Consider the following 26,673-nt stretch of genomic DNA (forward strand, 5'->3'; position numbering starts at 1 on the left):
ACGTGGCAAAACTCAAGTTTTAAGAATAAATTGGATAGGAGAGGTTTGGAGGGTTATGGAATGGGTGCAGGTCAATGGGACTAGTGGAATAATATTTTGGCACAGATTAGAAGGGCCGAATGGCCGGTTTTCTGTGCTGTAGCGTTCTATGGTTCTATCTGCTCTGTGTTGCTAACGGAAAATAGGAAGGTTCTTCCCAGGTAGTCCAATCAATGCTTGAGAAACACAGAAGGCCAAACAGTGTTCTTTATACCACAAAGATAATGGTACATAACCAACGTTTCGGGCTTGAGCCCTTCATCAAGGAATGAGCAAAATGTAGGCAGGTACCCAAACAAAATGGTGGGGGGGTGGGGTTGTGGCAGGGGGAGGAGGACAGTCCCACAGGCAGGAGATAATAGGTGGATAAGGGGGAGGGACGGTACACCACCAAACAGGGGGAGGGGGGACGGCTCTGTGAATGGAGAGGAAAGGGGATGGAGTGAGCTGGAGGAAAGGAGACAGAGGGATGGGGAAGAGAGGGAGAGTGAGGAGTGGGCCAGCAGAAACCAGAGAAGTCAGCTTTAATGCCGTCCGGTTGGAGAGGGCCCACTTGGAAAACTAAGTGTGTTGTTAAGTTGACCAATTCGATTCTGCACCCCACTCCCATGCTGACAGGACTGTCCATGATCTCAGGTACTGTCAAACTGTCAGTACAATTGCAGATCAATCAAGTTTTTACATTCTCCCCGTGTCTGCGTGAGTTTCCTCCGGTTGCTCCGTTTTCCTCCCACCCTTCAAAACGTACGGGGGTTAGAGGTCATTTGGGTGTAATTGAGCGGATGGGCTCGTGAGCCGGAAAGGCCTGTTACCGTGCTGTAATTCTAAATTTAAATAAGAAAAGCAACAGAACTTACAGTGGTAGGTTGAAATGGACTATAGGCTGGAGGGGCATATGCAGGAGGAACCTTGAACAGAAGAAGAATTAGTGAGGACTGAGGGCAATCAGAAATAAAACCCAACACAGCAAGCCCGGCTGACACTTACACAGCGTCCTTCACACAAGCAACTATCAGTCAACATCCAGGAACATACTGAGCCAAGTCAAAGCAGACAACTTTTCAAAATCTTTTTAGAGGAAAGAGAGGAGGTGGAATTCAGGAAGGGAATGTTGGGAGTTTGGGCCTGCACATGGACATAAGGAGAAGGGATCCTGGATGTTTGGAGAAAGTTAAAGAAATGGTGTGGACAAAGTATTGTGATGGGTATATTATATTTTACATAGAATATATATGTTTTTAAAGGAGATAGATTGTGGAGGTAGTGTAGGTCACAAACAAACAATCACTTCAATAACATGACAATTACAGCACGGAAACAGGCCATTAGGCCCTTCTAGTCCGCACCGAACCAAACACCCCTTTCTAATCCCACCTCCCTGCACAATGCCCATAACCCTCCATCTTCTTCTCATCCATATACCTGTCCAACCTTTTCTTAAATAATACAATTGACTCCGCCGCCACTATTTCTCCCGGAAGATCATTCCACACGGCTACCACTCTCTGAGTAAAGAAGTTCCCCCCATGTTACCTCTAAACCTCTGCCCCTTAATTCTTAACTCATGTCCTCTTGTTTTAAACTTTCCTCCTCTTAACGGAAATAGTCTATCCACATCCACTCTGTCTATCCCTTTCATAATCTTAAATACTTCTATCAAATCCCCTCTCAACCTTCTACGCTCCAAAGAATAAAGACCCAATCTGTCCAATCTCTCCCCATACTCCAGATGCTTAAACCCAGGCAACATTCTGGTAAACCTTCTCTGCACTCTCTCCACTCTGTTTATATCCTTCCTATAATTAGGCGACCAGAACTGCACACAGAACTCCAAATTAGGCCGCACCAACGTCTTATACAATCTCAACATCACCTCCCAACTCCTATATTCCATGCAATGATTGATAAAGGCCAGCATACTAAAAGCCTTCTTCACCACCCTATTCACGTGAGTTTCTATCTTCAGGGAACGATGTACCGTCACTCCTAAATCTTTCTGCTCTTCTGTATTCCTCAATGCTCTCCCATTTACCACATATGTCCTATTCTGATTCTTCTTACCAAAATGAAGCACCTCACACTTATCAGCATTAAATTCCATCTGCCATTTTTCAGCCCACTTTTCTAAGCAGCCCAAATCCCTCTGCAATCCTTGAAAACCTTCTTCATTATCCACTATTCCACCTATCTTAGTATCGTCTGCATATTTACTCATCCAATTCACCACCCCATCATCTAGATCATTAACGTATATAACGAACAACAATGGGCCCAATACAGATCCTTGAGGCACACCACTGGTCACCGGCCTCCAACCTGACAGACAATTATCCACTACCACTCTCTGGCCTCTCCCTTTCAGCCAATGTTCAATCCATTTGACTATCTCAAAATTTATACCTAAAGACTGCACCTTCCTAATTAACCTTCCATGTGATACCTTATCGAAGGCCTTACTGAAGTCCATATAGACAACATCCACTGCGCTACCCTCATCCACATTCCTAGTCACCTCTTCAAAAAATTCAATCAGATTGGTCAAACATGACCTTCCTCCCACAAATCCATGTTGAGTGCTCCTGATCAGACCCTGTCTATCCAGATGTTTATATCTCTAAGAATTTTCTCCATTAATTTACCTACCACAGATGTCAAACTTACAGGCCGATAGTTGCCAGGCTTCCTCCTTGAACCTTTTTTAAATAACGGAACCACATGCGCAATGCGCCAATCCTCTGGCACTATCCCCATATCTAATGACATTTGAAAAATTACCGCCAGAGCCTCTGCTATTTCCTCCTTCACTTCTCTCAATGTCCTGGGGAAGATCCCGTCTGGTCCCGAAGACTTATCCACCTTTATATTCTTCAAAAGCCTTAAAACTACACCTTTTGTAATCTCTATATTCCCCATATTTACCCAATTTGCTTTTTTTATCCCACATCTCCCAATATCCTTCTCCTTAGTGAATACCGAAGAAAAGAAACTGTTCAATATCTCCCCCATTTCTCTAGGTTCCACACACAGTTTTCCGCTCTGATTTTCTAAGGGACCAGTTTTGTCTCTAGCTTTCCTCTTACCATTAACATATTTGTAGAACTCTTTTGGATTAGTTTTCACCCTGCTTGCCATAGTTTTCACAAAACAGATCTCATTTAAAAGGCAAGAGCTTCATTCAAGATGGACACTCAGGCCCTGGCAAAGACAAAGAGACTGCTCCACTAAAGAATTTCAAAAGCAGGTGCAAACAGTCCACGCTCAAAGGCTGATAAGATCTTTCAAAGACTGGGCCTGGAGCCCAGCAAGAAGGTCATGTGGTTTTGCAAGCAGGGAGAGAGGAAAAGACCAAACAAGTTTTCTCTAAGAGAGAGAGTGAGAGAGAAAATTCAGTTGGAGTTCTGCAGTGGTATTTGGAAGCTGGCAGCTTATTGAAAACCCCATTTTGAAGACTGGTTGTGAGTTCTGAGTTCAGCCTGTTCAAAATCCTTACAACAGGAAATGGCTGGCTAGAGTGTTTCTCCTGCAGTAAGGGAAACAAGAGAAACTCTGTGGTGACCTGGAAGAAGAGGTTATCATTTGGAAAACCCATGATGGGGCAAGTTGCTTCGGCAAGACATTCAAGAAACTGATCGGAGATAATCAGTTTGTGTGTCCAACAAGCAACAAATCTCTCTCTGAAACCAACAAGAACTTTCCTGAGTGGCAACCAATTACCTTTAAGCACCAGAGCTTGGTGAAAATTCATAAATGTTAAATTCTATGCATAGTATAAAAATTGCCTGATACTGGTGAACTTGGAGGAGTGAGAAGTGAGATTGGACTGTGGATCAAAGAACTTTCCTGAACATACACGTGTGCTTAGAATTAGAAGGGGGTTGTTAAGTTAAGTTAATAGTAATAAGTTAAAGTTTGATCCTGTTTTTATGTTTAAAGAAAATTAAAAGTAACTTTTGTTTAAGTTACCATTTATCTTGGTGAATTTCTATTGTGCTGGGTTTTGGGGTCCTCTGGGCCTGTAACAGTATTTTAACCCTTTGGACTCCAGCCATTTTTAACCTTTCACAACATACACTCTGGACTGGGTCCATGGGTAAACTACAGTATGAACACCAGTATGAACAAGCTGGTGATTGAGTATAAAACCAGTCCCGGAAAACCAGGACACAGAGTATATGTACTTGTTTGTAGTCCCTGAAAACTGGGACATGGAGTCCAAGGGGATAATTTACTGGAAGCAGGTGCTGATAGAGAAAAAGTGTTCATTCCCATCCCTATTCACACCTTCAGAACATTTTTCCATGAAAGTGACATTGAAGAAAATCTGGCTTATTATTGACAGGACCTTTTCTTACCAAACATATACAGTTAACCAGGATTAAATTCCACAGCCGTTTTGGTGGGATTTGAATCCAGGATCTTACAATCAGGCCTCTGGCTTCATGGAATGACCACATAGGCATTATACAGGTGACGCAGTGGTGCAGATGGTGGAGCTGCTGCCTCAAGTCAGGTGCTGTCTATGTGGAGTTTGCAGGTTCTCCCTGTGATCACAAGGGTTTCCCCAGGGTACTCATCCCAAAGGAGTGCAGGTTGGAGGGGGTTAATTGCCCCTTGTGTGTGGGTGACGGGCGGGGTCCTGGAAGGATTGATAAGAACTTGAGGAGAATAAAGAATGGTCGAGAGCAAATGGGTAGCTGATGGTCGGAACGCACTCAGTGGGCCGAAGGGCCTGTCTCCATAATACATCGCTCGATGATTTTAAGTCACAACTGTGGTGAAAATGTTGCAGGATGTTGCTGCAATGGGAACCAGTGAAAATCAAGTTCCTAGTGGGTGAATGGGGCCAATGACTGTTGGTGCTCAAAATGCAGTTCAAGAGTCTGAATAGTGGAGTGGGGAAAAGACAAATGAGGCCAGGTCTCAAAGGAAGCCAAGGCCTCAGAGCGTTGTGGGGCTGAGAGGCGCTACACGCAAGGAGTGAGGGGTTTGAACAGGGGCAAGCATTTTATAAATAAATGTGTTCAAGGGTCCCAGGTATCAAAGTAATACACCAAGGACGAGTGGAGTGATTGAACATCACCATTTATGTTCTGAAATCAAAAGTACCCGTGCCCTTGAAATACGAGACAGTGGGGGGAGTCACATGATGGAGTAGTGTCCAGTCGGGAAAACCAGCCCTCTCCAGGAAAATAGGAAAAAAGTTAGGAATAAACAAAGCATAACAAAAATAAAATATAAGAAATAAAAGATAAAGATACAGAGAAGAGAAAGAAGATGGCTCCCAAAAAGGAGAAAGTAAGAACAACTGGAAATAAAAGTAGAAAAGTCACCGGAGAAGAAAGAATAAGGCCTTACCTGCAAGAAGGAACAGGGTGCTGTGATGGCGAGGAGCGCCTGATCCTCGAGGTCAGTGCCTGCCCTGTGGAGTCACGACTCACCAACCGGTGGACTACAAAAATGGCTCTCAGAGCCAAACAAAAGTGTGCAGTTCGCAATCAAAGGAGAAAGGGGACACCAACGGGAGGGGGGCTCAGCAGAGGAGCGGGCTGCCACAGCACGAACAGCTGAGGGATGCCCAACACCAGGGCTCTCAGCTGGAGGATGAGGAAGACAGCAGGAGGAAGCGATGAAACAGACATAGGAGATAGATGGAGGGATGACCGACAAGAAGACCAGCATCAGGAAGCACAACAGACGAGCAGCCCAGGAGGGGAGGAACAGCAACAAGAGGCCCGACAAAGAGATACAAGCAGCTCATCAGGAAAAACAGAAGAGACAGACACAAAGAAGAGAATAAGACACAAACACAGATACAGACACAGAAGAGGAAGAAGACCAAGACCTTCACAGAGAAATAGAACCTAAAACTGATGAACAGAATATAGATAAAGTCTTTTTTGAAGAACAAATGAGATCATTAAAGAATGGTTACCATTAGAGTTCAATGCAATTAAAAGGAAAATGAAAAGAGCAGAAGATAAAATGCAAAGGTTAGAACTGGTAATGACAGAAATAGGGAAAAGAGTAGAGAATGTGGAAGAGCTGGAAACAGCTATAGAAATGGAAGTGAATGACTTAAGAGGAAAATTGGAAGAAAGTGACAAAAAAATTAGAGACACAAGAGTTGTTATCTCAGAAAATTGATATGTTGGAAAATTATAGAAGGCGAAACAACATAAAAATAGTGGGCCTGAAGGAGGATGAAGAAGGCACAGACATGAAGGAATTTATAAAAGGATGGATCCCAAAGGTCCTGGGAATGACAGAAATGCAGGAAGAAATGGAAATAGAAAGGACATTCAGAGCACTAGCTCCGAAACCAGACACATCAAAAACCAAGATCCATCTTAGCAAAATTTTTGAGATACACGACAAGAGAAAATATACTGGAACGGGCAAGGAATAAAGTTAGAGAAGATAACAAACCATTGGAAAACAAGGGTCAAAAATTTTTTTAACTCAGACATAAGTTTTGAACTCTTAAAGAGGAGGAAGGAGTTTAATACAGCAAAAATGATTTTATGGAAAAAAGGTTATAAATTCATGTTAAGACATCCAGCTTTGCTTAAAATATTTAAACCCGGGGAGCAAAACAGACTGTTCTCGGATCCAGAGGAAGCGCAAGAATTCGCAGAATATTTGCAAAGCAGAAGAAGAGATGAAGAGATGTAACAAGAATGAAGAATGGCGATAAAGTATATATAAAGATGTAAAAACAATGTATATGTAAAGAACTAAAGAGGGAAAAGAGAAGGGAAGGAAGGAAGTAAGGGGGAAAAAAAGAAGAGAGAGTGCTTTATGTGTTAAAAAAATGTTTTCTGGAGAGGGCTGGGTAGAGGGGAAATAACCATCACTGCAAAATCAGTTGACGCTGCGAACAAGATTGTAATCCAAATGAAAAGGGGAGTTGTGGTTGCCCAGCAGGGGATATGGGGCAACTCAGAGAGGTTAAGGTAGTAGTGGATGCGGGAACTGCGGGGGTAAATTATGTCTTAAATGTGTTGTTGTACATTAAGTGTAATAAGAGAAAACTAAGAGATAAAAATGGGAAAAAGGGGGATGGAGGTGGCGAAGAGGTGGAAAAGAGGTGTATGCAAGATATAAGATGACCATGTTGAACTATATGACTATAAACATTAATGGAATACATAACCAAATTAAAAGGAAGAGGCTACTAAACTTATTGAAGAAGGAAAAAATAGATATAGCATTTGTGCAGGAAACACATCTAACTGAAGCTAAAGAGAGACTGGGTAGGACACGTAACGGCAGCATCCTATAATTCAAAAGCTAGAGGTGTAGCCATTACTAGTTAACAAAAATGTACCAATCAAAATAGAGGAGGAAATAATAGATCCGGCAGGAAGGTATGTAATGATATACTCAGAATTTTGGAATTTCCTCAATATATATCCGCCTAACGAGGAGAATCAAAACTTTATGCAGGATATTTTTTTTTAAGATTGCAGACACACAAGGAAATATATTTATAGGAGGGGATTTTAACCCTAATTTGGATTCAATGTTGGATAAAACTGGACAAAAGACACGTAAAAAGAATAAAGTAGCCACATTTATGGTTAAATCAATGCAGGAAATGAAACTTATGGATATATGGAGGAGGCAACACCCAAGAGAGAAGGAATTTTCATATTATTCGAGTAGGCACAAAACTTACTCAAGGATTGATATGTTTTTGTTGTCAGCCCATATTCAAGGGAGGGTTAGGAAAACTGAATATAAAGCTAGATTGCTATAGGAACATAGGACGTAGGAACAGGAGTAGACCACAAATGGCCCATCGAGCCTGCTCCACCATTCAATACGATCATGGCTGATCTAATTTATGACCTAACTCCACCTACCTGCCTTCTCCCCATATCCCCTAATTCCTCTATCATGTAAAAATTTATCTAACCGAATTTTAAATATGTTTAATGAGGCAGCCTCAACCACTTCCCTGGTTAGAGAATTCCAAACATTCACTACTGTCTGGGAAAAACTATTTTTCCTCATCTCTGTCCTAAATCTATTCCCCCAAATCTTCAGACTGTGTCCTCTCGTTTTAGTTTCCCCGGCCAGCTCAAAAAACCTTCCTATATCTATCCTATCCATACCCTTCATAATCCTATATGTTTCTATAAGATCTCCTCTCATTCTTCTGAACTCGAGCAAATACAATCCTAGAAGATTTAATCTTTCATCGTAAGTCAACCCCTTCATCCCAGGGATCAACCTAGTAAACCTCCTCTGGACCGTCTCCAAAGCCAGTACATCCTTCCTCAAATATGGAGACCAGAACTGGACACAGTACTCCAGGTGCGGTCTCACCAGTACCTTATACACTTGCAACATGACCTCCCTACTCCTGAATTCAATTCCTCTAGCGATGAAGGTCAACATTCCATTTGCCTTCTTAATAACCTGCTGCACCTGCAACCTAACTTTTTGCGATTCATGCACAAGCCCTCCCAAGACCCTCTGCACAACCGCATGCTGTAGTTTTTCACCCTTTAAATAATATTCAGCTCTTTTATTTTTCTTGCCAAAGTGGATTACCTCACACTTACTAACATTGTACTCCATCTGCCAGACCTTTGCCCACTCATCCAGCTTAACTATATCCCTCTGCAGACTCTCCACATCATTACAATTTGCTCTTCCACTCAATTTGGTGTCATCCGCAAACTTGGCTACACCACATTTTGTCCCCTCCTCCAAGTCATCAATGTAAATGATGAACAGTTGTGGGCCTAACACTGACGCCTGTGGCACCCCACTTACCACTCTCTGCCAACCTGAAAAACTCCCATTTATCCCGACTCTCTGCCTCCTGTCAGACAACCAATTTTCGATCCATGCCAATAGACTTCCCCGGACTTCACTTTCTTGTAACTTACTGATAAGTCTCTTGTGTGGCACCTTATCAAACGCTTTCTGGAAATCCAAATATACAACATCAACCTGTTCCCCTCTATCCACCGCACCCATTATATCCTCAAAGAATACTAACAAGTTTGTCAAACAAGATCTTCCCTTTCTAAAACCATGCTGCGTCTGCCTGATTGAGCCCTTACGTTCCAAAAGTTTCACTATTTCATCTTTAATGACGGCTTCAAGCATTTTTCCAACTACAGACGTCAAGCTAATTGGCCGATAATTTCCAGTCCTCTGCCTACGTCCCTTCTTAAAAAGTGGCGTGACATTTGCTGTCTGCCAGTCTGCCGGGACCTGCCCAGAATCCAAGGAATTTTGGTCTATGACTACCAATGCATCAACTATAACTTCAGAACCCTTGGATGCATATCATCAGGACCAGGTGATTTGTCTGGCTTTAGTCCCATTAGTTTCTCCATCACTACTTCCTTTGTAACAACTATTTTATCAAGGCCCTCCCCAACATTCGCATCCTTAACTCCGCACTTGGGCATGCTGGATGTGTCTTCCACCGTGAAGACTGACACAAAATATTTGTTCAATGCCTCAGCCATTTCCTCATTTTTTGCTCCCAGTTTTCCTTTCTCATCCTCCAAGGGTCCTATGTTAACTCTGGCCACCCTCTTCCATTTTATATATTTATAACATTTTTTGCTTTCTGTTTTTATATTTTGTGCCAATTTACTTTCATAATCCTTTTTCCCATTTCTTATTACCCGCTTTGTAACCCCTTGTTGTCTCTTAAAGTTTTCCCAATCTTTGCAGCTTTGTACACCTCTGTCATTCACCCCTGTTATTAGCCATAGAACTGGAGGACATCCCACCAAGAATATATAGATGGAGGTTAAACTCCATGCTACTTAAAGGACAGGAATTTAGGAAGTTTATTGAACGCCAAATTAAAACATATTTTGAAATAAACACAGAATCAGTGAAAGACAAATTTATAATTTGGGACGCAATGAAAGCCTTCATTAGAGGGTAGATAATAAGTTATGTGACTAAGTGAAAAAGGATTACAATCAGGAAATAGAGCAGTTGGAAAGGGAGATAGTAAGTACAGAAAAGGAATTAGTAAAAAGGGATGATATAACGAAAAGGAGAGAATTGGAGGACAAAAAAATAAAATACAAAATATTACAAATGTACAAGGTGGAGAAGAACATAATGAAAACAAAGCAAAAGTATTACGAACTGGGAGAAAAAAACATATAAAATATTAGCCTGGCAACTTGAAACAGAACAACCTAAAAGAACTATATTGGCATCAAGGAAAAAGGACAAACAAATTACATATAATCCAACAGAGATTCATGAGAACTTTAAGGAATTTTACGAACAATTGTACCAAACTGAGAATGAGGGGAAAGATGATAATAGAGGAATTATAGAGGAAGTACAGGTTATATTTAAAAAGCTGCCGAACAATAAAACACCAGGAGAGGATGGATTTCCAATAGAATTCTATAAAACATTTAAAGAGTTATTAATTCCTCCTCAGCTGGAAGTAATGAACCAGATAGAAGAAACACAAAACTTGCCAGATTCATGTAAGACAGCAATAATTACAGTAATACCAAAGATGGGGAAGGATCTATTAACCCTAGGATCATATAGACCAATATCTCTACTTAATTCAGATTATAAGATAATAGTGAAATTATTAGCTAACAGATTGGGCGACTGTGTACCAAAAATAATAAAACAAGATCAAACTGCATTTATTAAGAAAAGACGAACAGCAGACAATATCTATAAATTTATTAATCTAATCCATGCAATTCAAGGAAATAAGAAACCAACAGTGGCTGTTGCTCTAGATGCAGAAAAAGCCTTTGAGAGAGTAGAGTGGAACTACTTATTTAAAGTATTACAGAAATTCAATTTACCAGAAAAATATATAAATTGGATTAAAGCATTATATAATGGACCGTTGGTGAAGGTAACGGTAAATGGATATGCATCGAGACACTTTAAATTAAGTAGGTCAACTAGGCAGGGATGTCCACTATCCCCCTCATTGTTCGCCTTAGCAATAGAACCTTTGGCAGAACTGATAAGAATAGAAAATAAAATAAAAGGGATAAAAATAAAGGAGGAGTATAAAATCAGCTTATTTGCAGATGACATCATAGTATACTTAACAGAATCTGAAATATCAATAAAAGAATTATGATGCCAATGAGTAATGCAGATTATACAGAATTTAAAAAAGAATCACTATTTAAATGGCAAACACAAGCAATCCGATACCTAGGTATTAGGTTATATAATAACTTAAGCCACTTGTACAAACTAAATTATCACCCACTAATAAAGAAATTGCAGGAAGACTTAGAACATTGGAAAGAATTACCATTGATAAGGAGGGAAAACTGCATTAAAATGAACATTCCTTTAAAAGAAAAATTCTTTAATGAACTAAAGAGAATAATAAGTAAATTCTTGTGGAAAGGGAGGAAACCAATGGTAGCATTAGATAAATTAGCAGAGAGGTATAATCCAGGTGATTTGCAGTTACCAAATTTTAGGAATTATTATAGAGCCACACAATTAAGGTATTTATCAGATTTTTACCAGAAAAGGGAAAAACCAGACTGGACTACGATAGAACTAGATAAAATAGAGGAGAAAGTACCGGATGGTATGTACATGGAACATAACAGAGAGAGCTTGCCTACGACCTCCATCCCCTAAAATGAGAATGAAAATGATAAGACAAAACAACAGTGTGTAATAAATAGATGATGCATTTTTCTTGTTTATTTTCCTTTGTGTGAAGATATTGTTTTATGGTTTTATTATATATGTGTGTGGAATATTTATGGGTTTTGGAGGGGGGTGGGTAGAGGGGAGAGAGGGAAAGGGGAAAAAAGGGAGAAAAGACCACTGTGTAAATTTAATGAGAAACGTTTGTACATATTTTGGTTGATATGGTCCGCAGTGTGAAAAATTAAAAATTATTAAATAAAAGAGATACGAGACAGTTACATCAGTCCAAAATCAAAAGACAAATGAACTTTATCAAAGAGTTGTATGGCATAATAACTAATTCCATTTACCTGCACTAGTGAGAAAGAATAAGTTTTATGGATATGCAGTAGACAAAAGTTAAAGATTTCATGTATGTTACATTCTAAATGTGACAAGAATGGAACCTTTACCTTTTTGCCTTTAAAGGGTTAATGGCTTAGGTAAGGAGACGGTGACTGTGCAAAAATATAATTGCCTTCTTAACATCTGTGCTGTAGTGAAGATAATGGCTAATTACACAAGAACGTCAATAAACTTTGGGTTCAAGACAACTCTGACTTTCCCAGAACATTTGTAGACATGACAAGGTAACATGTTAAACACAAAATGCAGGTGTGTGAAACTTGTCAGGGTCTCATTCAGAACCCTCTGATGCTTTGATGAGTGGGGCTCAATGCAGAGAATAAATCACTGAACTTTTTCTGGAATCCCCTCACTCCTGCTCGCGTTACAGAGGGTTAATAAAGAAATGTTTGTACACTTAATTGGTTCTGCTGTTTGGTTATTTTTACAGTACGGGCTGACTTTAGCACTAGGACAATACCTGAGGAACTAGGATTCAAAGCCAGTGCATTAAAAGGCAGGAATAAGGTGTTTTATTTTTCTCTCAGAGGATCTTTGGAACTTTATATTTCAGATAGAGGTGGAGAGATTGTTGACAAGCGAGGGAGTTAAAAGGTCACTGGGAGTAAAGTCACAAGCAGATTAGTCACAATGTACTTGAACAGTGGGGCTGGGCAACCCCAATTCTGGCTTTCCCTTCACCTTGTTCCTGCTTTGCAACAAGGTTGTCTGTCGAGACTTTCATCACCAGCGGAGACGGAATGAACCTCAGACGCTGCATTCACAATTGGTCTAGGATTGACTCATGGCAATTTCATAACATAACATAACAATTACAGCACGGAAACAGGCCATTAGGCCCTTCTAGTCCGCACCGAACCAAACACCCCTTTCTAGTCCCACCTCCCTGCACAATGCCCATAACCCTCCATCTTCTTCTCATCCATAGACCTGTCCAACCTTTTCTTAAATACAATTGACTCCGCCGCCACTATTTCTCCCGGAAGCTCATTCCACACGGCTACCACTCTCTGAGTCAAGAAGTTCCCCCTCATGTTACCTCTAAACCTCTGCCCCTTAATTCTTAACTCATGTCCTCTTGTTTTAATCTTTCCTCCTCTTAACGGAAATAGTCTATCCACATCCACTCTGTCTATCCCTTTCATAATCTTAAATACTTCTATCAAATCCCCTCTCAACCTTCTACGCTCCAAAGAATAAAGACCTAATCTGTCCAATCTCTCCCCATACTCCAGATGCTTAAACCCAGGCAACATTCTGGTCAACCTTCTCTGCACTCTCTCCACTCCGTTTATATCCTGTGTTACTTACATTTGGGGTTGTGAAAGTGATAGAATTGACATGAACATCTCCCGAAATATTCAAGTTGTCCACTCTAACTAAGGGCAGCCTGTGGCTGTACTCCATGAAATGCACTCCGTTCGCAGAAACCTGCGGAAGATAGGAAGATAGATCATTGTATCTGATAATACCATCTGGTGGTAGTACAGTAAAACCCCTAGTATTGGGGTTGGCAGATGCCGGATAAGTGAATTTTACAGTTACTTGAGATTGCGTGTTGCACAATTGACAAACTAACGGTTAGGCACAGCAATTTTAAACCCAGTAAAAACGCTGGAGATACTCAGCAGGTCAAACAGTGTCCCTCATGTCGCCAAGATAAAAATACATAACTAAAAGTCACTGTAAATGTGTGAAAAAGAAAAAGTGTATATCATGGCTATTGTGATTTATGGTGTGAAAAATAAAAAATTTTTAAAAAAAAGATAAAAATACATAACTGACGCCTCGGGCTAAAGCCTTTCAACGAGGTGTGGAAAAGAGTCGGCAGGTGTCCAAATAAAAAGAAAAGGGGGAAGAAAATGCCTGAAATGTCCACTATGTATTTTTTTTAATCTTTGCTACCTTGTTTGGTCCATTTGTGTTTTTCACTTCGACCAAGGTGTCTGCAGACTTTTGTGTATTACTTTTTTCCTTTTTTTTCCCAATTTTAAACCCATATTTTTACTTTTTTTTCCCCCCCTGGTTGCTTGAAGTCCAGATAACAGGACTGCATGGAAACAGACCTTTTGGCCCACTGAGTCCATGCTAACCATCAGCTGCCCATTTCCCCTGATCCCATTTCATTCTCACCTACACAAATTACAGTGGCTAATTTACCCATCAACCTTTGGAAAGTAGGGAGGAAACCAGAGCACCCGGACTATGGCCACAGAGAGAGCGTACAAACTGCACACAGACAGCAGCAGTAGCAGAGGTCAGGATTGAACTCGGGTCACTGGCACTAAGAAGCATCGCCTCATTTAGCTGCATCACTGTGGAAACTGGGGACTCTCGTGCTGCACAGAAATGGGTCACTTAGCCAAACAGGTTCATGCCAGGATTAGCACTCCAACGACCTTCTGGCAGCCTACATGCATCTCATCCTGGTCCTTTCCCCTTCATGCTTCCCCTTGAAGGCTGTAATCCACACGCAAACAAATTCACAAGATGGAGGAGCAGGAGTAGGCCCATTGAGTCTGCTCCGCCATTCTTATCTTGAGCTGATCCATCCTCCCACTCAGCCCCACTCCCTGGCTTTCTCCCTGGAACCCTGAGTAATCAAATACCCGTCAATCTCTGCCTTAAATACACCCAACGAATTAAGTCCTAGTCTCCTAAACCTTTCCTCATATCTCTGGCCCCTAAAAGGGGATCTCATTGAAACATTTCGAATGTTGAAAGATGTGGACAGAGTAGAGGTAGAAAGGTTGTTTCCCACGGTGGGAGAGTCTGAGACAAGAAGGTTTGAAGGGCGTTCACTTAGAACAAAGATGCGGAGGAATTTCTTCAGCCAGTGGTGAATCTGTGGAATTTGTTGCCTCAAGCGGTTGTGGAGGCTGGGCCGTTGGGTGTGTTTAAGGAAGAGAATAATCTGTTCTTGATTAGCCAGGGCATCAAAGGTTATGAGGAGAAGGCCGGGCAGTGGGACTGAGTGGATTAAATAGTGAGGCAAATTCACAAGATATAGGAGCAGAAGTAGGCCATTTAGCCCATCGAGTCTGCTCCGCCATTCTATCATGGGCTGATCTTTCCTCCCACCCCAGCTTTCTCCCTGTCGCCATTGATGCCCTAACTCGTCAAACACCTGTCAATCTTTGCCTTAAATATACCCCGCGGTCCCACTTCCACAGCCCACCCGTGGCAACAAGTTCCACAGACTCATGACCCTCTGACTAAAGAAATGTTTCCACATCTGTTTCAAACTTAGGTTTATTCTACACTAAAGATTTCCGTTTTGCAGACCAAGGTTACACTGCAACTACAAGAGGTGCCTTGTCCTCGTACCTGGAAGCAGTAATATTGTGCTTTAATGATCAGCTCGAAGTATGAGCCAGGATTGATGGGAATATGGGGCTTCCTCTCTTCCGTTCCCCATTTTCCATGCTCCAGTGTGTTGCAGACCACGGTGGATTCATCGTAGCGCACGTTGAAGTGAAAGGCAATGTCGGATTTTGGATTGCCGCACTGAAAATTCACCGCAAATCTGCAAAGCAAAGTTTGGTCAATCGACTTCCACAAGTTGTTCCCAGCTCCCAAACGGTCTCTGTCCCCAGTGTAACTGGGGGCCGGGGGGGGTGGCAGGGGATCCTGGAAACACAATACCAGAGGCCTCTCAGGAGGGAGGGGGAAGGTACGTCTGGAAGTGATATCATGTTAATGTTGGGGGAAATTATCCATTGTACATGAAGGCCGATGTATGGGGGTGGGGGGGAAGGCAAAGGGCTGTCCTTGATTGGATTGGGAAGAGATGAGAGCAGAATGGCAGAAGATAAAGTCCTTTGGAGGAGAAAAGGAGAAAGGGAGAGGTTGGGTGCGAAAGATACACATGCCAGGGAAATTGGAGCATTTTTTGTTAATAAGTGGTCTCCTTACTTGAAGTATATGCATTTAGATATACTTTGATCTATTGTAAATATTTTCAGTTTTTCTTTATATTCATACCTTTGGCTCTCCTTCAGAGAGCTGGCTGATGGGGTGAGGTTTTTTTCTTTTTTCATACTTATACCAAATTGTTTCTTTCTGTTATTGGACTGCATGTTGTTTTTTTAAAGATCTTTTAAATAAAGTTTTTTTAAAAATTTGATTTCAGTCTCTGCCCCCCCCCCCACCCCACAAATGTGCTGTGGCCCCTGTTGGGAACAGCTGGTGTAGATAATGACCTTCACTGGGGGGCGATGCTTAGGTTAGGTGAAATACAAACCAGACAACTTGGATTAAAGGTTAATTTTTATAAAATTTAGACATACAGTATACAGTCCGTGCCACTGTATATTTTTGAAGGGTAGGAGGAAACCAAAGCCCCCAGTTTCCGCAAAACAGGACGTCAAGCACTGAAGAGCTGGTTCAGAATGGGCAACTAAAGCGGCATCGTCTGCAAAGAGTAGTTCACGGACGAGTTGCTCTTGTGTCTTGGTGTGAGCTTGCAGGCACCTCAGATTGAAGAGACTGCCATCCGTGCGGTACCGGATGTAAACAGCGTCTTCATTGTTGAGGTCTTTATTGGCTTGTTTCGGCATCATGCTGAAGAAGATTGAAAAGAGGGTTGGTGCGAGAACGCAGCCTTGCTTTACGCCATCGTTAATGGAGAAGGGTTCATTATTAGTGTACATATTAGTTTGTTAAAGCTGTCTTTTACTTGCACCGCTTGTGTGGTTATTGTCAGTACAGAACTTCCAGCTGAAGTGGTGAATGCGGACTCACTTTTAACACTTAAAAAGAATTTGGACAGGTACATGGATGGGAGGGATACAGAGGGCTGGGTCCAGGTCAGTGGTTCCAAATGTTTTTTCTTCCACTCACATACCACCTTAAGTAATCTCTTACTAACCACAGAGCACCTATGACATCGTATGCCACAGGTCCTCTGTGGTTAGTAAGGAATGACATATGACATATGTGAAAGGAAAGGATGAGAACCACTGTTTGATGATCTAGATGTGTTACCTCTTGGCATGTCCTGGCACCTGCCCTTGGATTATGACCATCTTTCCATCCATCATTCCTCCATTTATAAAGCCAGTGAAGGGGATAATCTGAAAAGAGAAATACAGTAAATATACAGTAAAACCCCTGTTATCCGGAATTCAAGCAACTGACAAAAAAAAGGGGAATAAATTTAAGGAATAAATACAAATTTAAATAAAAATTGTAAACCTTTGGTGAAGTTGAAAACAAATATTCAGTCAGTGGAGTGTTTTGGTCGGGCTTTGCTCGTAGCAGGTGTTTGAATAAAGTTGTGTGAAACACCAATAGTGTCGCCCAGGATGAAGAGCTGCCTGCACCTTCTCCCTGTGTCTGGCGCTCGCAGTTGGGGCGACTCTCTTAAAGTGTCTCCTTATCACTGCTTAGGAAGAGTCGCCGTGGTCAGAAGCTGTATCTGTAAACTTGGTGGGGGGGGGGTTCATTATCTATGATGTTGATGTTCGTCTTTGGGACGGGGAGGAGGGGGATGGGGAGGAACCTGCAGATGGAGCAACGGTTAAATGTCTTCAATGTGAATGAAAGCAAAGTAAAATGCTCTATGATTTATATATACATGCAAGTGAAGTTTGTTCAGTGTAATTACAGTATTTGTGTGTTAGATAGGCATTGTAAGAGTGAAGGTAAAAAGGTAAAGGTTCCATTATTGTCACGTACTACTACATTTAGAATGTAACATACATGAAATTCTTTAACCATAAAGCAGACAGAGAGTCGCCACTTTGTCCAGCACCTGGTGTTCCCAGGCGGTCTCCCCTCCAAGTACTGACCAGGGTTGAGCCTGCTTAGCTTCCGAGATCAGACAATCTCAGGTGTATTCAGGCTATTAGGTGCTATTAATCTCAAGCAACCAGAAAAATTCTTTATCCACCATCTACCAGTCCCTGTAGGTATTGGATATCAGGACTTTTACTGTACTTAAAAATCCTCAAGGACCCATTTTATCTTTATGATTCTGTGGCTACGGTGTGGAAATCACCCAACTTCTCAAGACTAACATTTCCAATGTTCCTCTCAACTACGTTCTCCTCTCCTCGGTAAAGCATAAGCTATGCTTATATGCTGATCAAACACCATGGATTAAGCTGCTGTCATGGAGGAAGTAGGTTGGTCTTAATCCCAAAATAAAACGTAAAGTGATGTGGCGACCCTATTACCAGCAGCGAACTGGCTCCCAAAATGGTGGTCGTGCTATGGAAAACGCGGAAAATTGACCTGCACAGGTTTCTATCTGGGATGACATCATTTCCTGCCCATGTGACTGAAGCAGTGATGGATATAAGCCCAGTATCCCAGCCTGGAGGAGCCTGGAGGAGTCAGTCTTGGACTAGACTCCACAGCGTGTATGTCGACTTCCTGGTGTGTACAGCGATTGATCCCACAACGTGTACACTAATGTCTATAGTTGCTCAGTATAGAATACATTGCTACAGTTACTTATTATAAGGAACAGAAAAATGCATACAGTGCATTCAATATAACATTGCCCATAGGTTACAAAACACAACAAATAAAAGCAGAAGCAAGCTATTCAATTCCTCTCAGCTAATAATAGACGTGGCCGATCTTTTACCTCAACCCTAATTTCCCTCACTAAACCAACTTTTTTTAAATTTAGGCATTCAGCACGGTAACAGGTCCTTCCAGCCCTCAAGCCCGTGCCACCCAAAACACCAATTAACCTACAACCTTCATTCAACATTTGCATATGATGCAAGTTGAAGCTTTCGGAATCCTTTTCAACATTTTTTTGTGTGAGTGTAGAGGAGTGGAATTAAGTGCAAATTAATTGTTCAACTGCTGAAACATGGCAGCCCAGCTTTTGGGTTTTGTTTATTTTAAGAGACTGGGAGGCTCAGTTTACATATGTTGCTCAATGTCTATGCTTGTGTACGTTAACCTATCTCTGTAGAGCTCGTCGAAAGTATCAAAGACTTGTGGATCCAAACCAAGGCTTTTATTAGCAAAAGACAGGAGCTCTTCACAGGTGGCCGACCAGTCCGGAATGATCCGACCTGGCTAGGGACACAACCCTTTAAGGCCCAGACAGTAGGCGTGGCTAAGCTCTCAGCCAATCGCTGTAAGATACTGTAACTATATACACTATATACATTGGTGATAGATCTGTACTGTCACAATCTCTTTGTATCATTCTTTATTAATCTGAAACTTCATAAAAAGATTGAAAACAAAAGAATGCCGGCACGTTTTTGAAGGGTGGGAAGAAACTGGAGCGCCAGACACAGGGAGAAGGTGCAGGCAGCGCTGGATTCGAATCCTGGTTACTGGCGCTGTAATAGCTTCGCACTAACGGTGGAGCACTAAATCCATCTTGAATCTATTTAGCCATTCACCCTCCACAGCTGTTTCGGGTAAAAAAATTCCAAAGCTTCACCCCCTCTGGGTGAAGAGAGATCTCCTTACCTCTGACCTCAGTCACCTGCCTCTTAGTCTGAGACTGCAACCACTGGCTCTGGGGTGCATGGGTACCCCGGGATGCTCTGATTTTCTCCGGTATCCCAAACGTGTACAGGTCAATGGGTTAAGTGATGACTGTAAATTGCCCCTGGTAGGATTGGGGTGGGGGGGAATGTTGATGAGAGTAGGAGGAGAACATGTTATGGCAGGGGAGGGGAATATACTACAGGGGAATGGGATTGCTCTGCAAGCAGGCATAGACTCAATGTGTGCAAATAGACTTTTTCTATCCTGTAAGGAAATATGGACTATATTATTAGTGGAAAGATATTACAGGTCCAGGTTAAAATCTGTACATTCTCCCTGAGACCGCATGGGTTTTCCCCAGGGTACTCCGATTTCCTCCCACTTTCTAGAGACATAAGGGGTCAGTAGGTTAATTGGACCTGAAGGCACGAGCTTGTGGGTCTGTTACTGTGCTGTATCTCTAAATTTAAAAACTCAAATAAATTGGACAAACCCCCCCCCAATCTGTAATCAGAATCTTTGTAATGAAATTCGTTGTTTTTGTGGCAGCTTCACAGTGTAAACGTTCATATAAACCACCTCGCACAATAAATAAGAACTAGTACATGAAAAAGTGAGGCCATGTCTGTGTTTCACTGATCATTCATGAATCTGATGGCGGAGGGGAAGAAGCCGTCCTTGTGCCACTGAGTGCTTGTCTTTGGGCTCCTGTACCTTTTCCCCCCATGGTAGCAGAGTGAAGAGGGCGCGGCCTGGGTGGTGGGGGTTCTTGAGGATAGAGGCCGCTCTTGTAGACGTCCTCGATGGAATGAAGTTTGGTGCTCGTGAGGTCGCAGACTGACTTAACAATCCTCTGGGGTTTTTTTTCCTGTCCCCCTTTACGTTGGCACCTCCGTACCAGTGATCCAACCAGCCTACAGACATTTGAGAGTCTTTGATGACCTACTGAAACTCCTCCAAAAGTATAGCCATAAAAAAAAGGAGATGGAGGTATAAAAACTCACAGCTCCAGTAACCCCAGTTCAATCCAGCCCTTCGGTGCTGTCTGTGTGGAGTTTTCAGGTTCTCCCTGTGACTGCGTGTTTCTTTTGGGTTCCTCCCACACCCCAAAATGTGAGGGCTACTAGATCCATTGTAAATTGCCCCAAGAGTGTGATGAATAATGGAGTTGATAAGCAAACAACGTGAAGCCAGGCAGAGGCCTCCATGGGAGGTTGGAAAGCTTTTTTGAAACTCGGAAGAGGGTAGGGTGAATGGATTCTGTTCTGTATACGACCCTCCCACAGGATTCGGTCTCTCCAACTACCATCTTCCTGAAGGAAGAGTGACAGGAAGAGTTGTTAACTTGCCCTGCAACATCACAGGCACCAGTCTTCACTCCATCGAGGACATCTACAAGAGGCGGTATCTTAAGAAATCAGCCTCTATCCTCAAGGATCCCCCACCACCCATGCAATCATACTGCTACCATCAAGAAGCCTGAAGACGACCACTCAGCGGCACAGGACAACTTCTTCCCCTCCGCCATCAGATTCCCCAATGAACCACAGACACGTTCTCTTAAATTTTGCACTGCTTATTTTTAAATGTAATTTTATAGCAATATTTGCCCTGTAACGCTGCCACAAAATAACGAATTTCGTGACATGTTCATGGCAATAAATTCTGATTCTTCTGTAACCCAGTAAAGGAATTGGGAATTTGTGTCATCAGTGTTGACAGAAATTGTGTAACACTGGACAACAAAGATTAACGCGTATTGACAGAAATAGTGTAACACTGGACAACAAAGATTAACGCGTATTGAACACTTTTGAGTGTATTTTATGTATTTTTGACTCTGATCAGGAAAATCACCTTAACATTTTCCTATCACATACTGATTTTTAAATATAATCTATTTCCTGTCATATTTTAAGTTGACTTCAAGCCATGAAGTGCGACATGTCATTGAAAATTAATTTTCTGCATTCGTACTTGGACGTCTTCCCTGCTGATCTTGATAACTGTCAGTGACAAACACGGTGAAAGGTGTCACCAGGACATTGTGACCGTGGAAAAGCAGTATCAGTACAAATGGAATCCATCAGTGCCGGCCGACTATGGTTGGACATTGACAGGAGAGGCATCAGATGCTGAGTACAAACGAAAATCAGCGGCAAACCATTTTGAGGTCAGTTGAACTAACGCAATGTGTCAACAACATTACTTGCTAAATTCAATAAAATTAATTTTGTGTTTCTTCAACTTCCCATCTGATGCAGTAAATCTGAAATTATCTTGGTGTTCAGCTTGAAGTTGTCCATCGTGTTCCCCAATTTATTTTCAGGAAGCAAACCTTTTGAAAAAAATTGTTGTCCAGTGTAATTAAAGAATGGGCATGTTACACTCATTAGTATTTAGTACAGCACAAGAACAGACCCTTTTGGCCCACGATATCTGCACCAAACATCATCCCAGTTACAATCAGTACCTTCATCCTAAACATCAAGACTCTACCACAGTTTTTGGTTCCTTCCTAATTTTTGTTGCAAGTACCCTGCCCTGTACATTCTGCACTCCCCAGTCACACCTGAAGATTCTGAATTTTGGACTTAACAGCTCTTCCCTCTTTTCATCCATGTAATTACAGTCACATAAAATTAAACACTTGTGGTAGTCAGCATTCCAATTTAATTTACTTTATCAAAGTCCTTGCAATAAAGCAGATGGAATTTAGCTTTGCACTCCTTATCTTGTTTGCATCATATCCTTTCTCTATTTGACTGCACTTCACCTCAGCTATACATTAACTCTGTGTCCCATTTTCGTGCCTATTTGGTTTGAACCTTCCCCAACACCACTGGCAAGGACATTCGACCCACTCCAGCACAAGCTCTATCAGTCCAGTTTGCATGAATTCCACCTTCCCCCAGAAATAATACACAATCACAACATTTAAAGGACATGAAAGCAGGGAAGGTTTAGAGCAGTGATTTTAAACTTTTTCTGGACCATAAAAAGTGGCAGAGAGGATGACTGGAGTCTCCTTCCCCCTCCCCCACTCAAATCGACGTGAACTACCGGGAACATTGTCTCAAGAGGGCGTGCAAAGTCATCTTTTACCCCACACACAGCATCTTTCAGCTGTTCCCGTCGGGGAAGAGATCTAGGAGGATCAGAGCCAACACCACCAGGCTGAGGGAGAGCTTCTTCCCACGGGCAGTGAAAACGCTGAACGACCCAAGGAACTGCTCTCACTCACCCTCCGAGACTCGCATCTGTACCAAACAATATTTATTTATTTGTATAGATGAAATACTTGTCCTGCATATGTATTGTTTGTCTATATGTGTGCTATGTCTGGTTGTGTGTCTGCGTGTTTTGCACCGAGGACCGGAGAACACTGTTTTGTCACGTACCTGTACAATTTGATGTCAATAATTTGACTAACAACATACTTTCTGCTCTCTTCTGTTAAGATCTTTCTATGGCCTTACCCACGTGTAGTAACATGAAAATTCTAATTCAAAGGGAATATGCTTAAGTTTATTCCTATTCCAAAGTGAGGACCCGAAGGCAGGCTTACATAAGGCGAGGGAAAGGTGAGAGACAGTGCTGGATCAGACCTGCATAAGGACAGCATTCATTAATGCCAGGTACAGGTAATTTCTAGCATCAACTGCACCTCATACCACAAAAATTACATAAATCCAAACCAGAAATTTTGAAAATGTGCTTCAGGTGTGGAGATTGGAACCTTTATCTATTCAACCTGGCTATGTACAAAGGTGAGCTCCTTCTGGCAGGGCCCGGGGTACATTCTGAAAAATTTTTACAAAAGGTGGATTTTCCACAGGATCTGGAATTGTAGCTTCTGGGGAACGTTATGGGTGTGACTTTTAAACTATCCCAACACCAAATTCAGTTTGAGAAGGTCATCTTGGCGAGTCCAGAAATGTATAGCGGTCAAATGGAAGTCTGACTCCAAACTAAATATTACACGATGGAATACGGTAATGCGGAGTTGCATTCCTCTGGGGGAAAAAAAAATCACGTACAATTTAAGGAGAAAATATGGCACATTTGTTGGGGTTGGCAACCTTAAGGTACGCAGATGTAGATTGCAAATAGAAGAAAGGTTAAAATCCGTACTGATAGTGGAACAATTGAGATAAATGAGTGGGTCGGGGTGCAGACGACATGCTCTTGTTTTGTGTCTTTTTTACTTTATGTTACTCTGGGTTTATATTTGGTTCCTTTAAGGGTCGATGACTCTTTAGATCTTTGCTTCTTTATGTTTGTTTAATTTATATAATCTTTTCCTTGTGGTATTAGGATATGGGAGGGAAGGGAGAGGTCTGGATGTAATTTCTCATCACTGAGAAAAATTGTGTGGTTGTTCTGGATTTGTGCGAGTCTTGGCAAATCAAAATATTACATCAATAGGAGGTGGGTTAGGCTGCAGAAGAGAGAACTGGAATGATTTCTTTGCATTGTTTCAGTCATTTCTAGGATGTGGATTTTGTTGGCAAAGTCCACTTACAGAAGGAATCGACCGTTGGAATATCACAAAGGTCAAAGCTGGCTCCCTAGAATCATAAAGTTGGGAACTTCAGCCCAACCCACCCACACCTGCCAAGAGGCCCACCTACCCTCTTTCACACTCAGGGTCCCCAGGGTGCCACACCCAAAACAAATGGTTGAGAATGGCTGGTTTAAATCAAGGGAACAACGTTGATTATGAAAGAAGGCCAATCAGGAATCAGTAAACACAACTTCACTCAAAGGGATTTCCTTACAGACCAAAGATTTCAAAAAAAATAATAATTTCCAATCTGCAAACAATATGTTCTTACTGGGCCAAAGATAAGATATTTTGGCAGCCAGCAAGTGACACAGCATCACGTAAGGAATCAGATCAGCCAAGTTCTCTATTGGCAGCCTAAATCCAATCCACAAAATGGCCACTCCTCTGTTAACTAACTGCACCTCTCGGAGCTGTTCTGCTCTCTCTTATAACAGAAGTATTGGAGGTGCCCGATCGCCAGATACAGTGCCACTAGCTCCCGGTCAAAGGCTCTGTATACAAGTTCAGGTGGCCAGAGGTGCCTGACGAAAAAGGCCAGGGGCTGCTATTGCCCATCCATCAGCTGTTCTGCAGGCAGGTGAATAGTTGTCTGAGGTGGGCCATGAACTGCGGACTATTTCATTTAGGCAGTTGTGTTCAGGTTTCGGTCTACGTGTTGGGACTACCGGCTCCACTCAACCGTGGGCTCTGAACGGTTGCAGCTGGCAATAAGGATATCGTCCAAGTAGATGAACGTGAATGGGATGTCTTGGCCCACCACGTCCATCGGTCGCTGAAAAGTCTTAGCAGCATTCTTGTCCAAAGGGCTTCCTCATGAATTTGAACAGGATGAAGGGGGTGATTATGGTGGTTTTGAATATATCCTTGAGGTGCACTGGAATTTAATGATAACCCCCTGATTAACCTTTGAAAACACCCGTCCCCTTACAAGTTGGTGGTGAAGTCTTGGATATGGGGCACAGGGATCTGTCCAGCGGCCTCATTCAGGCATCAGTAATCACTACGTGGCCTCCACCCTCCTGCTGCCTTCAGGACAATGTGCGGGGGAAGGCCCGGGGGCTGACTGACCGCCGCACTATCCCCAACTCCTTTGTTTTCTTAAATTCCTCTTTGGCGAGGGTAAGTTTACCGGGGGGGGGGGGGGGGGGGGGGGGGGAGGTGGCGCCCCCTGGTGTGGAGTGGGGCCCCCTCGGTGAGGATGTGGTGCCTTACCCTGTGCTTTGGTTCCACAGAGGAGAATTGTGGCGCCAAGATTGTGGGGAACTCCGCCAGGATGCGGATGTAGGCGTCGTTGGACAGTGGGGCCGGTAGTTTGGCTTCCCCCGGGAGCGTTGTTTGAAAGGTTCTGCCGTACACTGCTCCGCTCTGTATTTTCCGAATTTTGTATTTAATTTCAGTAACTTGGAGACTTTTCAACTCACGTGCATCACTGCGGACTATTTCATTTAGGCAGTTGCGTTCAGGTTTCGGTCTACGTGTTGGGACTACCGGCTCCACTCAACCGTGTTATTATTCATTTATTTACAGGTTTACACCCAAGATTTGTTACAGCTCAGGGAGAAAATGTGGCAAAACATGAGTATAACGTGAAATTCAGAACAAGTATTTGAGCAGAAGAGAGAGTCAATAATTATGCTGCAAACAAATCTTCATTTTTAGTTGATTTAGAAGCGCAGCATTGATGAAAGAATATCCAAACAATGTTGATATTAACCTTACGGGTGAACTGAGGCGCTTCCATGATTATTTCAAGCAGAATTATCCAAGAAAAGAAATATCCCACAAAGATTTCTATCAAATCATCTTCCAAGACAAGATTTATTTTGTCTTCCCTAATGTGGAAGTAATATTATGACTATCGTATTCTTGGAGGAGGTTCATTTTCACAGCTAAAGAGAATCAAAAGTGAACTGAGAGCAGCCATGTCTCAAGAAAAAACCGTCAGCACTTAGCACCATGTGCCGAGAGAGAGAGAAGTTGCGTCGCAGATCATTCGAGGGCACAATTCATGATTTCAGGAAATCGAGAAAGAAAATGTTTCAAGTTGTCGGCCTATCTGATATCAATTTTCTGATTTTGCAAACAAGTTCTTAATGCTTATATTAATTAAAGTGATCCTGATTACTTATTTTGTATTTTAAAAATTACATTGAAGTACTGTTTCCAGACTGTGTTAGGGATCAAGTCAATCAAACGGAAATGTCATCAGTAAATACATTCATTTGCAAATGAGTTGTAGTTTTCACTTTAAATGCCTTGCTGTTAAATAATTAAAAGGCATAACTGCTTTCAAGTTTTGTGAGACTTTCTGGGGTAATTTTTTTTAACAAGGGCCCTGCAAGCTTTATACAGCTTAGATTCACCAAGAGTGAATCCTCCTCTCTGACCCCCAAGCCTCACCACTCTCTCAATCACTCTCACCAGCCCTCTCCTTCCCCCTCTCCATTTTCCCACCCCTTCCCCCTCTCCCCCACCCCCTTCCCCCTCTCCCCCACCCCCTCTCCCCCACCCCCTCTCCCCCACCCCCTCTCCCCCACCCCCTA

General features: G+C 42.3%; 2 protein-coding genes across 6 annotated transcripts in view; one reads left to right on the forward strand and one right to left on the reverse strand.

Moving 5' to 3' along the window:
* LOC138748541 (galectin-9-like) overlaps positions 1–17,196 on the reverse strand; it is a 39,382-nt gene extending 22,186 nt beyond the window's left edge. For 2 of the 4 annotated variants that reach the window (XM_069908922.1, XM_069908920.1), the window contains exons 1-4: positions 17,080–17,196; positions 15,421–15,619; positions 13,405–13,524; positions 897–947 (exon numbers count right to left, since the gene is read on the reverse strand). In XM_069908922.1, the coding sequence (XP_069765023.1) occupies positions 897–947; positions 13,405–13,524; positions 15,421–15,619; positions 17,080–17,135 (426 nt within the window). In that variant the 5' untranslated portion in view covers positions 17,136–17,196. The remainder of the gene's footprint in view (positions 1–896; positions 948–13,404; positions 13,525–15,420; positions 15,620–17,079) is intronic. The other 2 variants (XM_069908923.1, XM_069908921.1) reach the window with 1 other exon arrangement.
* The window catches only part of bloc1s3 (biogenesis of lysosomal organelles complex-1, subunit 3), an 87,226-nt gene extending 60,818 nt beyond the window's left edge, over positions 1–26,408 (forward strand). Inside the window, exon 5 of one of the 2 annotated variants that reach the window (XR_011348118.1) lies at positions 3,202–4,001. The gene's annotated coding sequence lies outside the window, so the exon portion shown is untranslated. Of the gene's footprint in view, positions 1–3,201; positions 4,002–25,657 lie in introns of those variants that run through there. The other variant, XR_011348126.1, reaches the window with a different exon arrangement.
* The last annotated feature ends 265 nt before the right edge of the window (positions 26,409–26,673 follow it).

This window comes from Narcine bancroftii, chromosome 13 (genome assembly GCF_036971445.1).
Source record: "Narcine bancroftii isolate sNarBan1 chromosome 13, sNarBan1.hap1, whole genome shotgun sequence".
NCBI classification, from domain to species: domain Eukaryota; kingdom Metazoa; phylum Chordata; class Chondrichthyes; order Torpediniformes; family Narcinidae; genus Narcine; species Narcine bancroftii.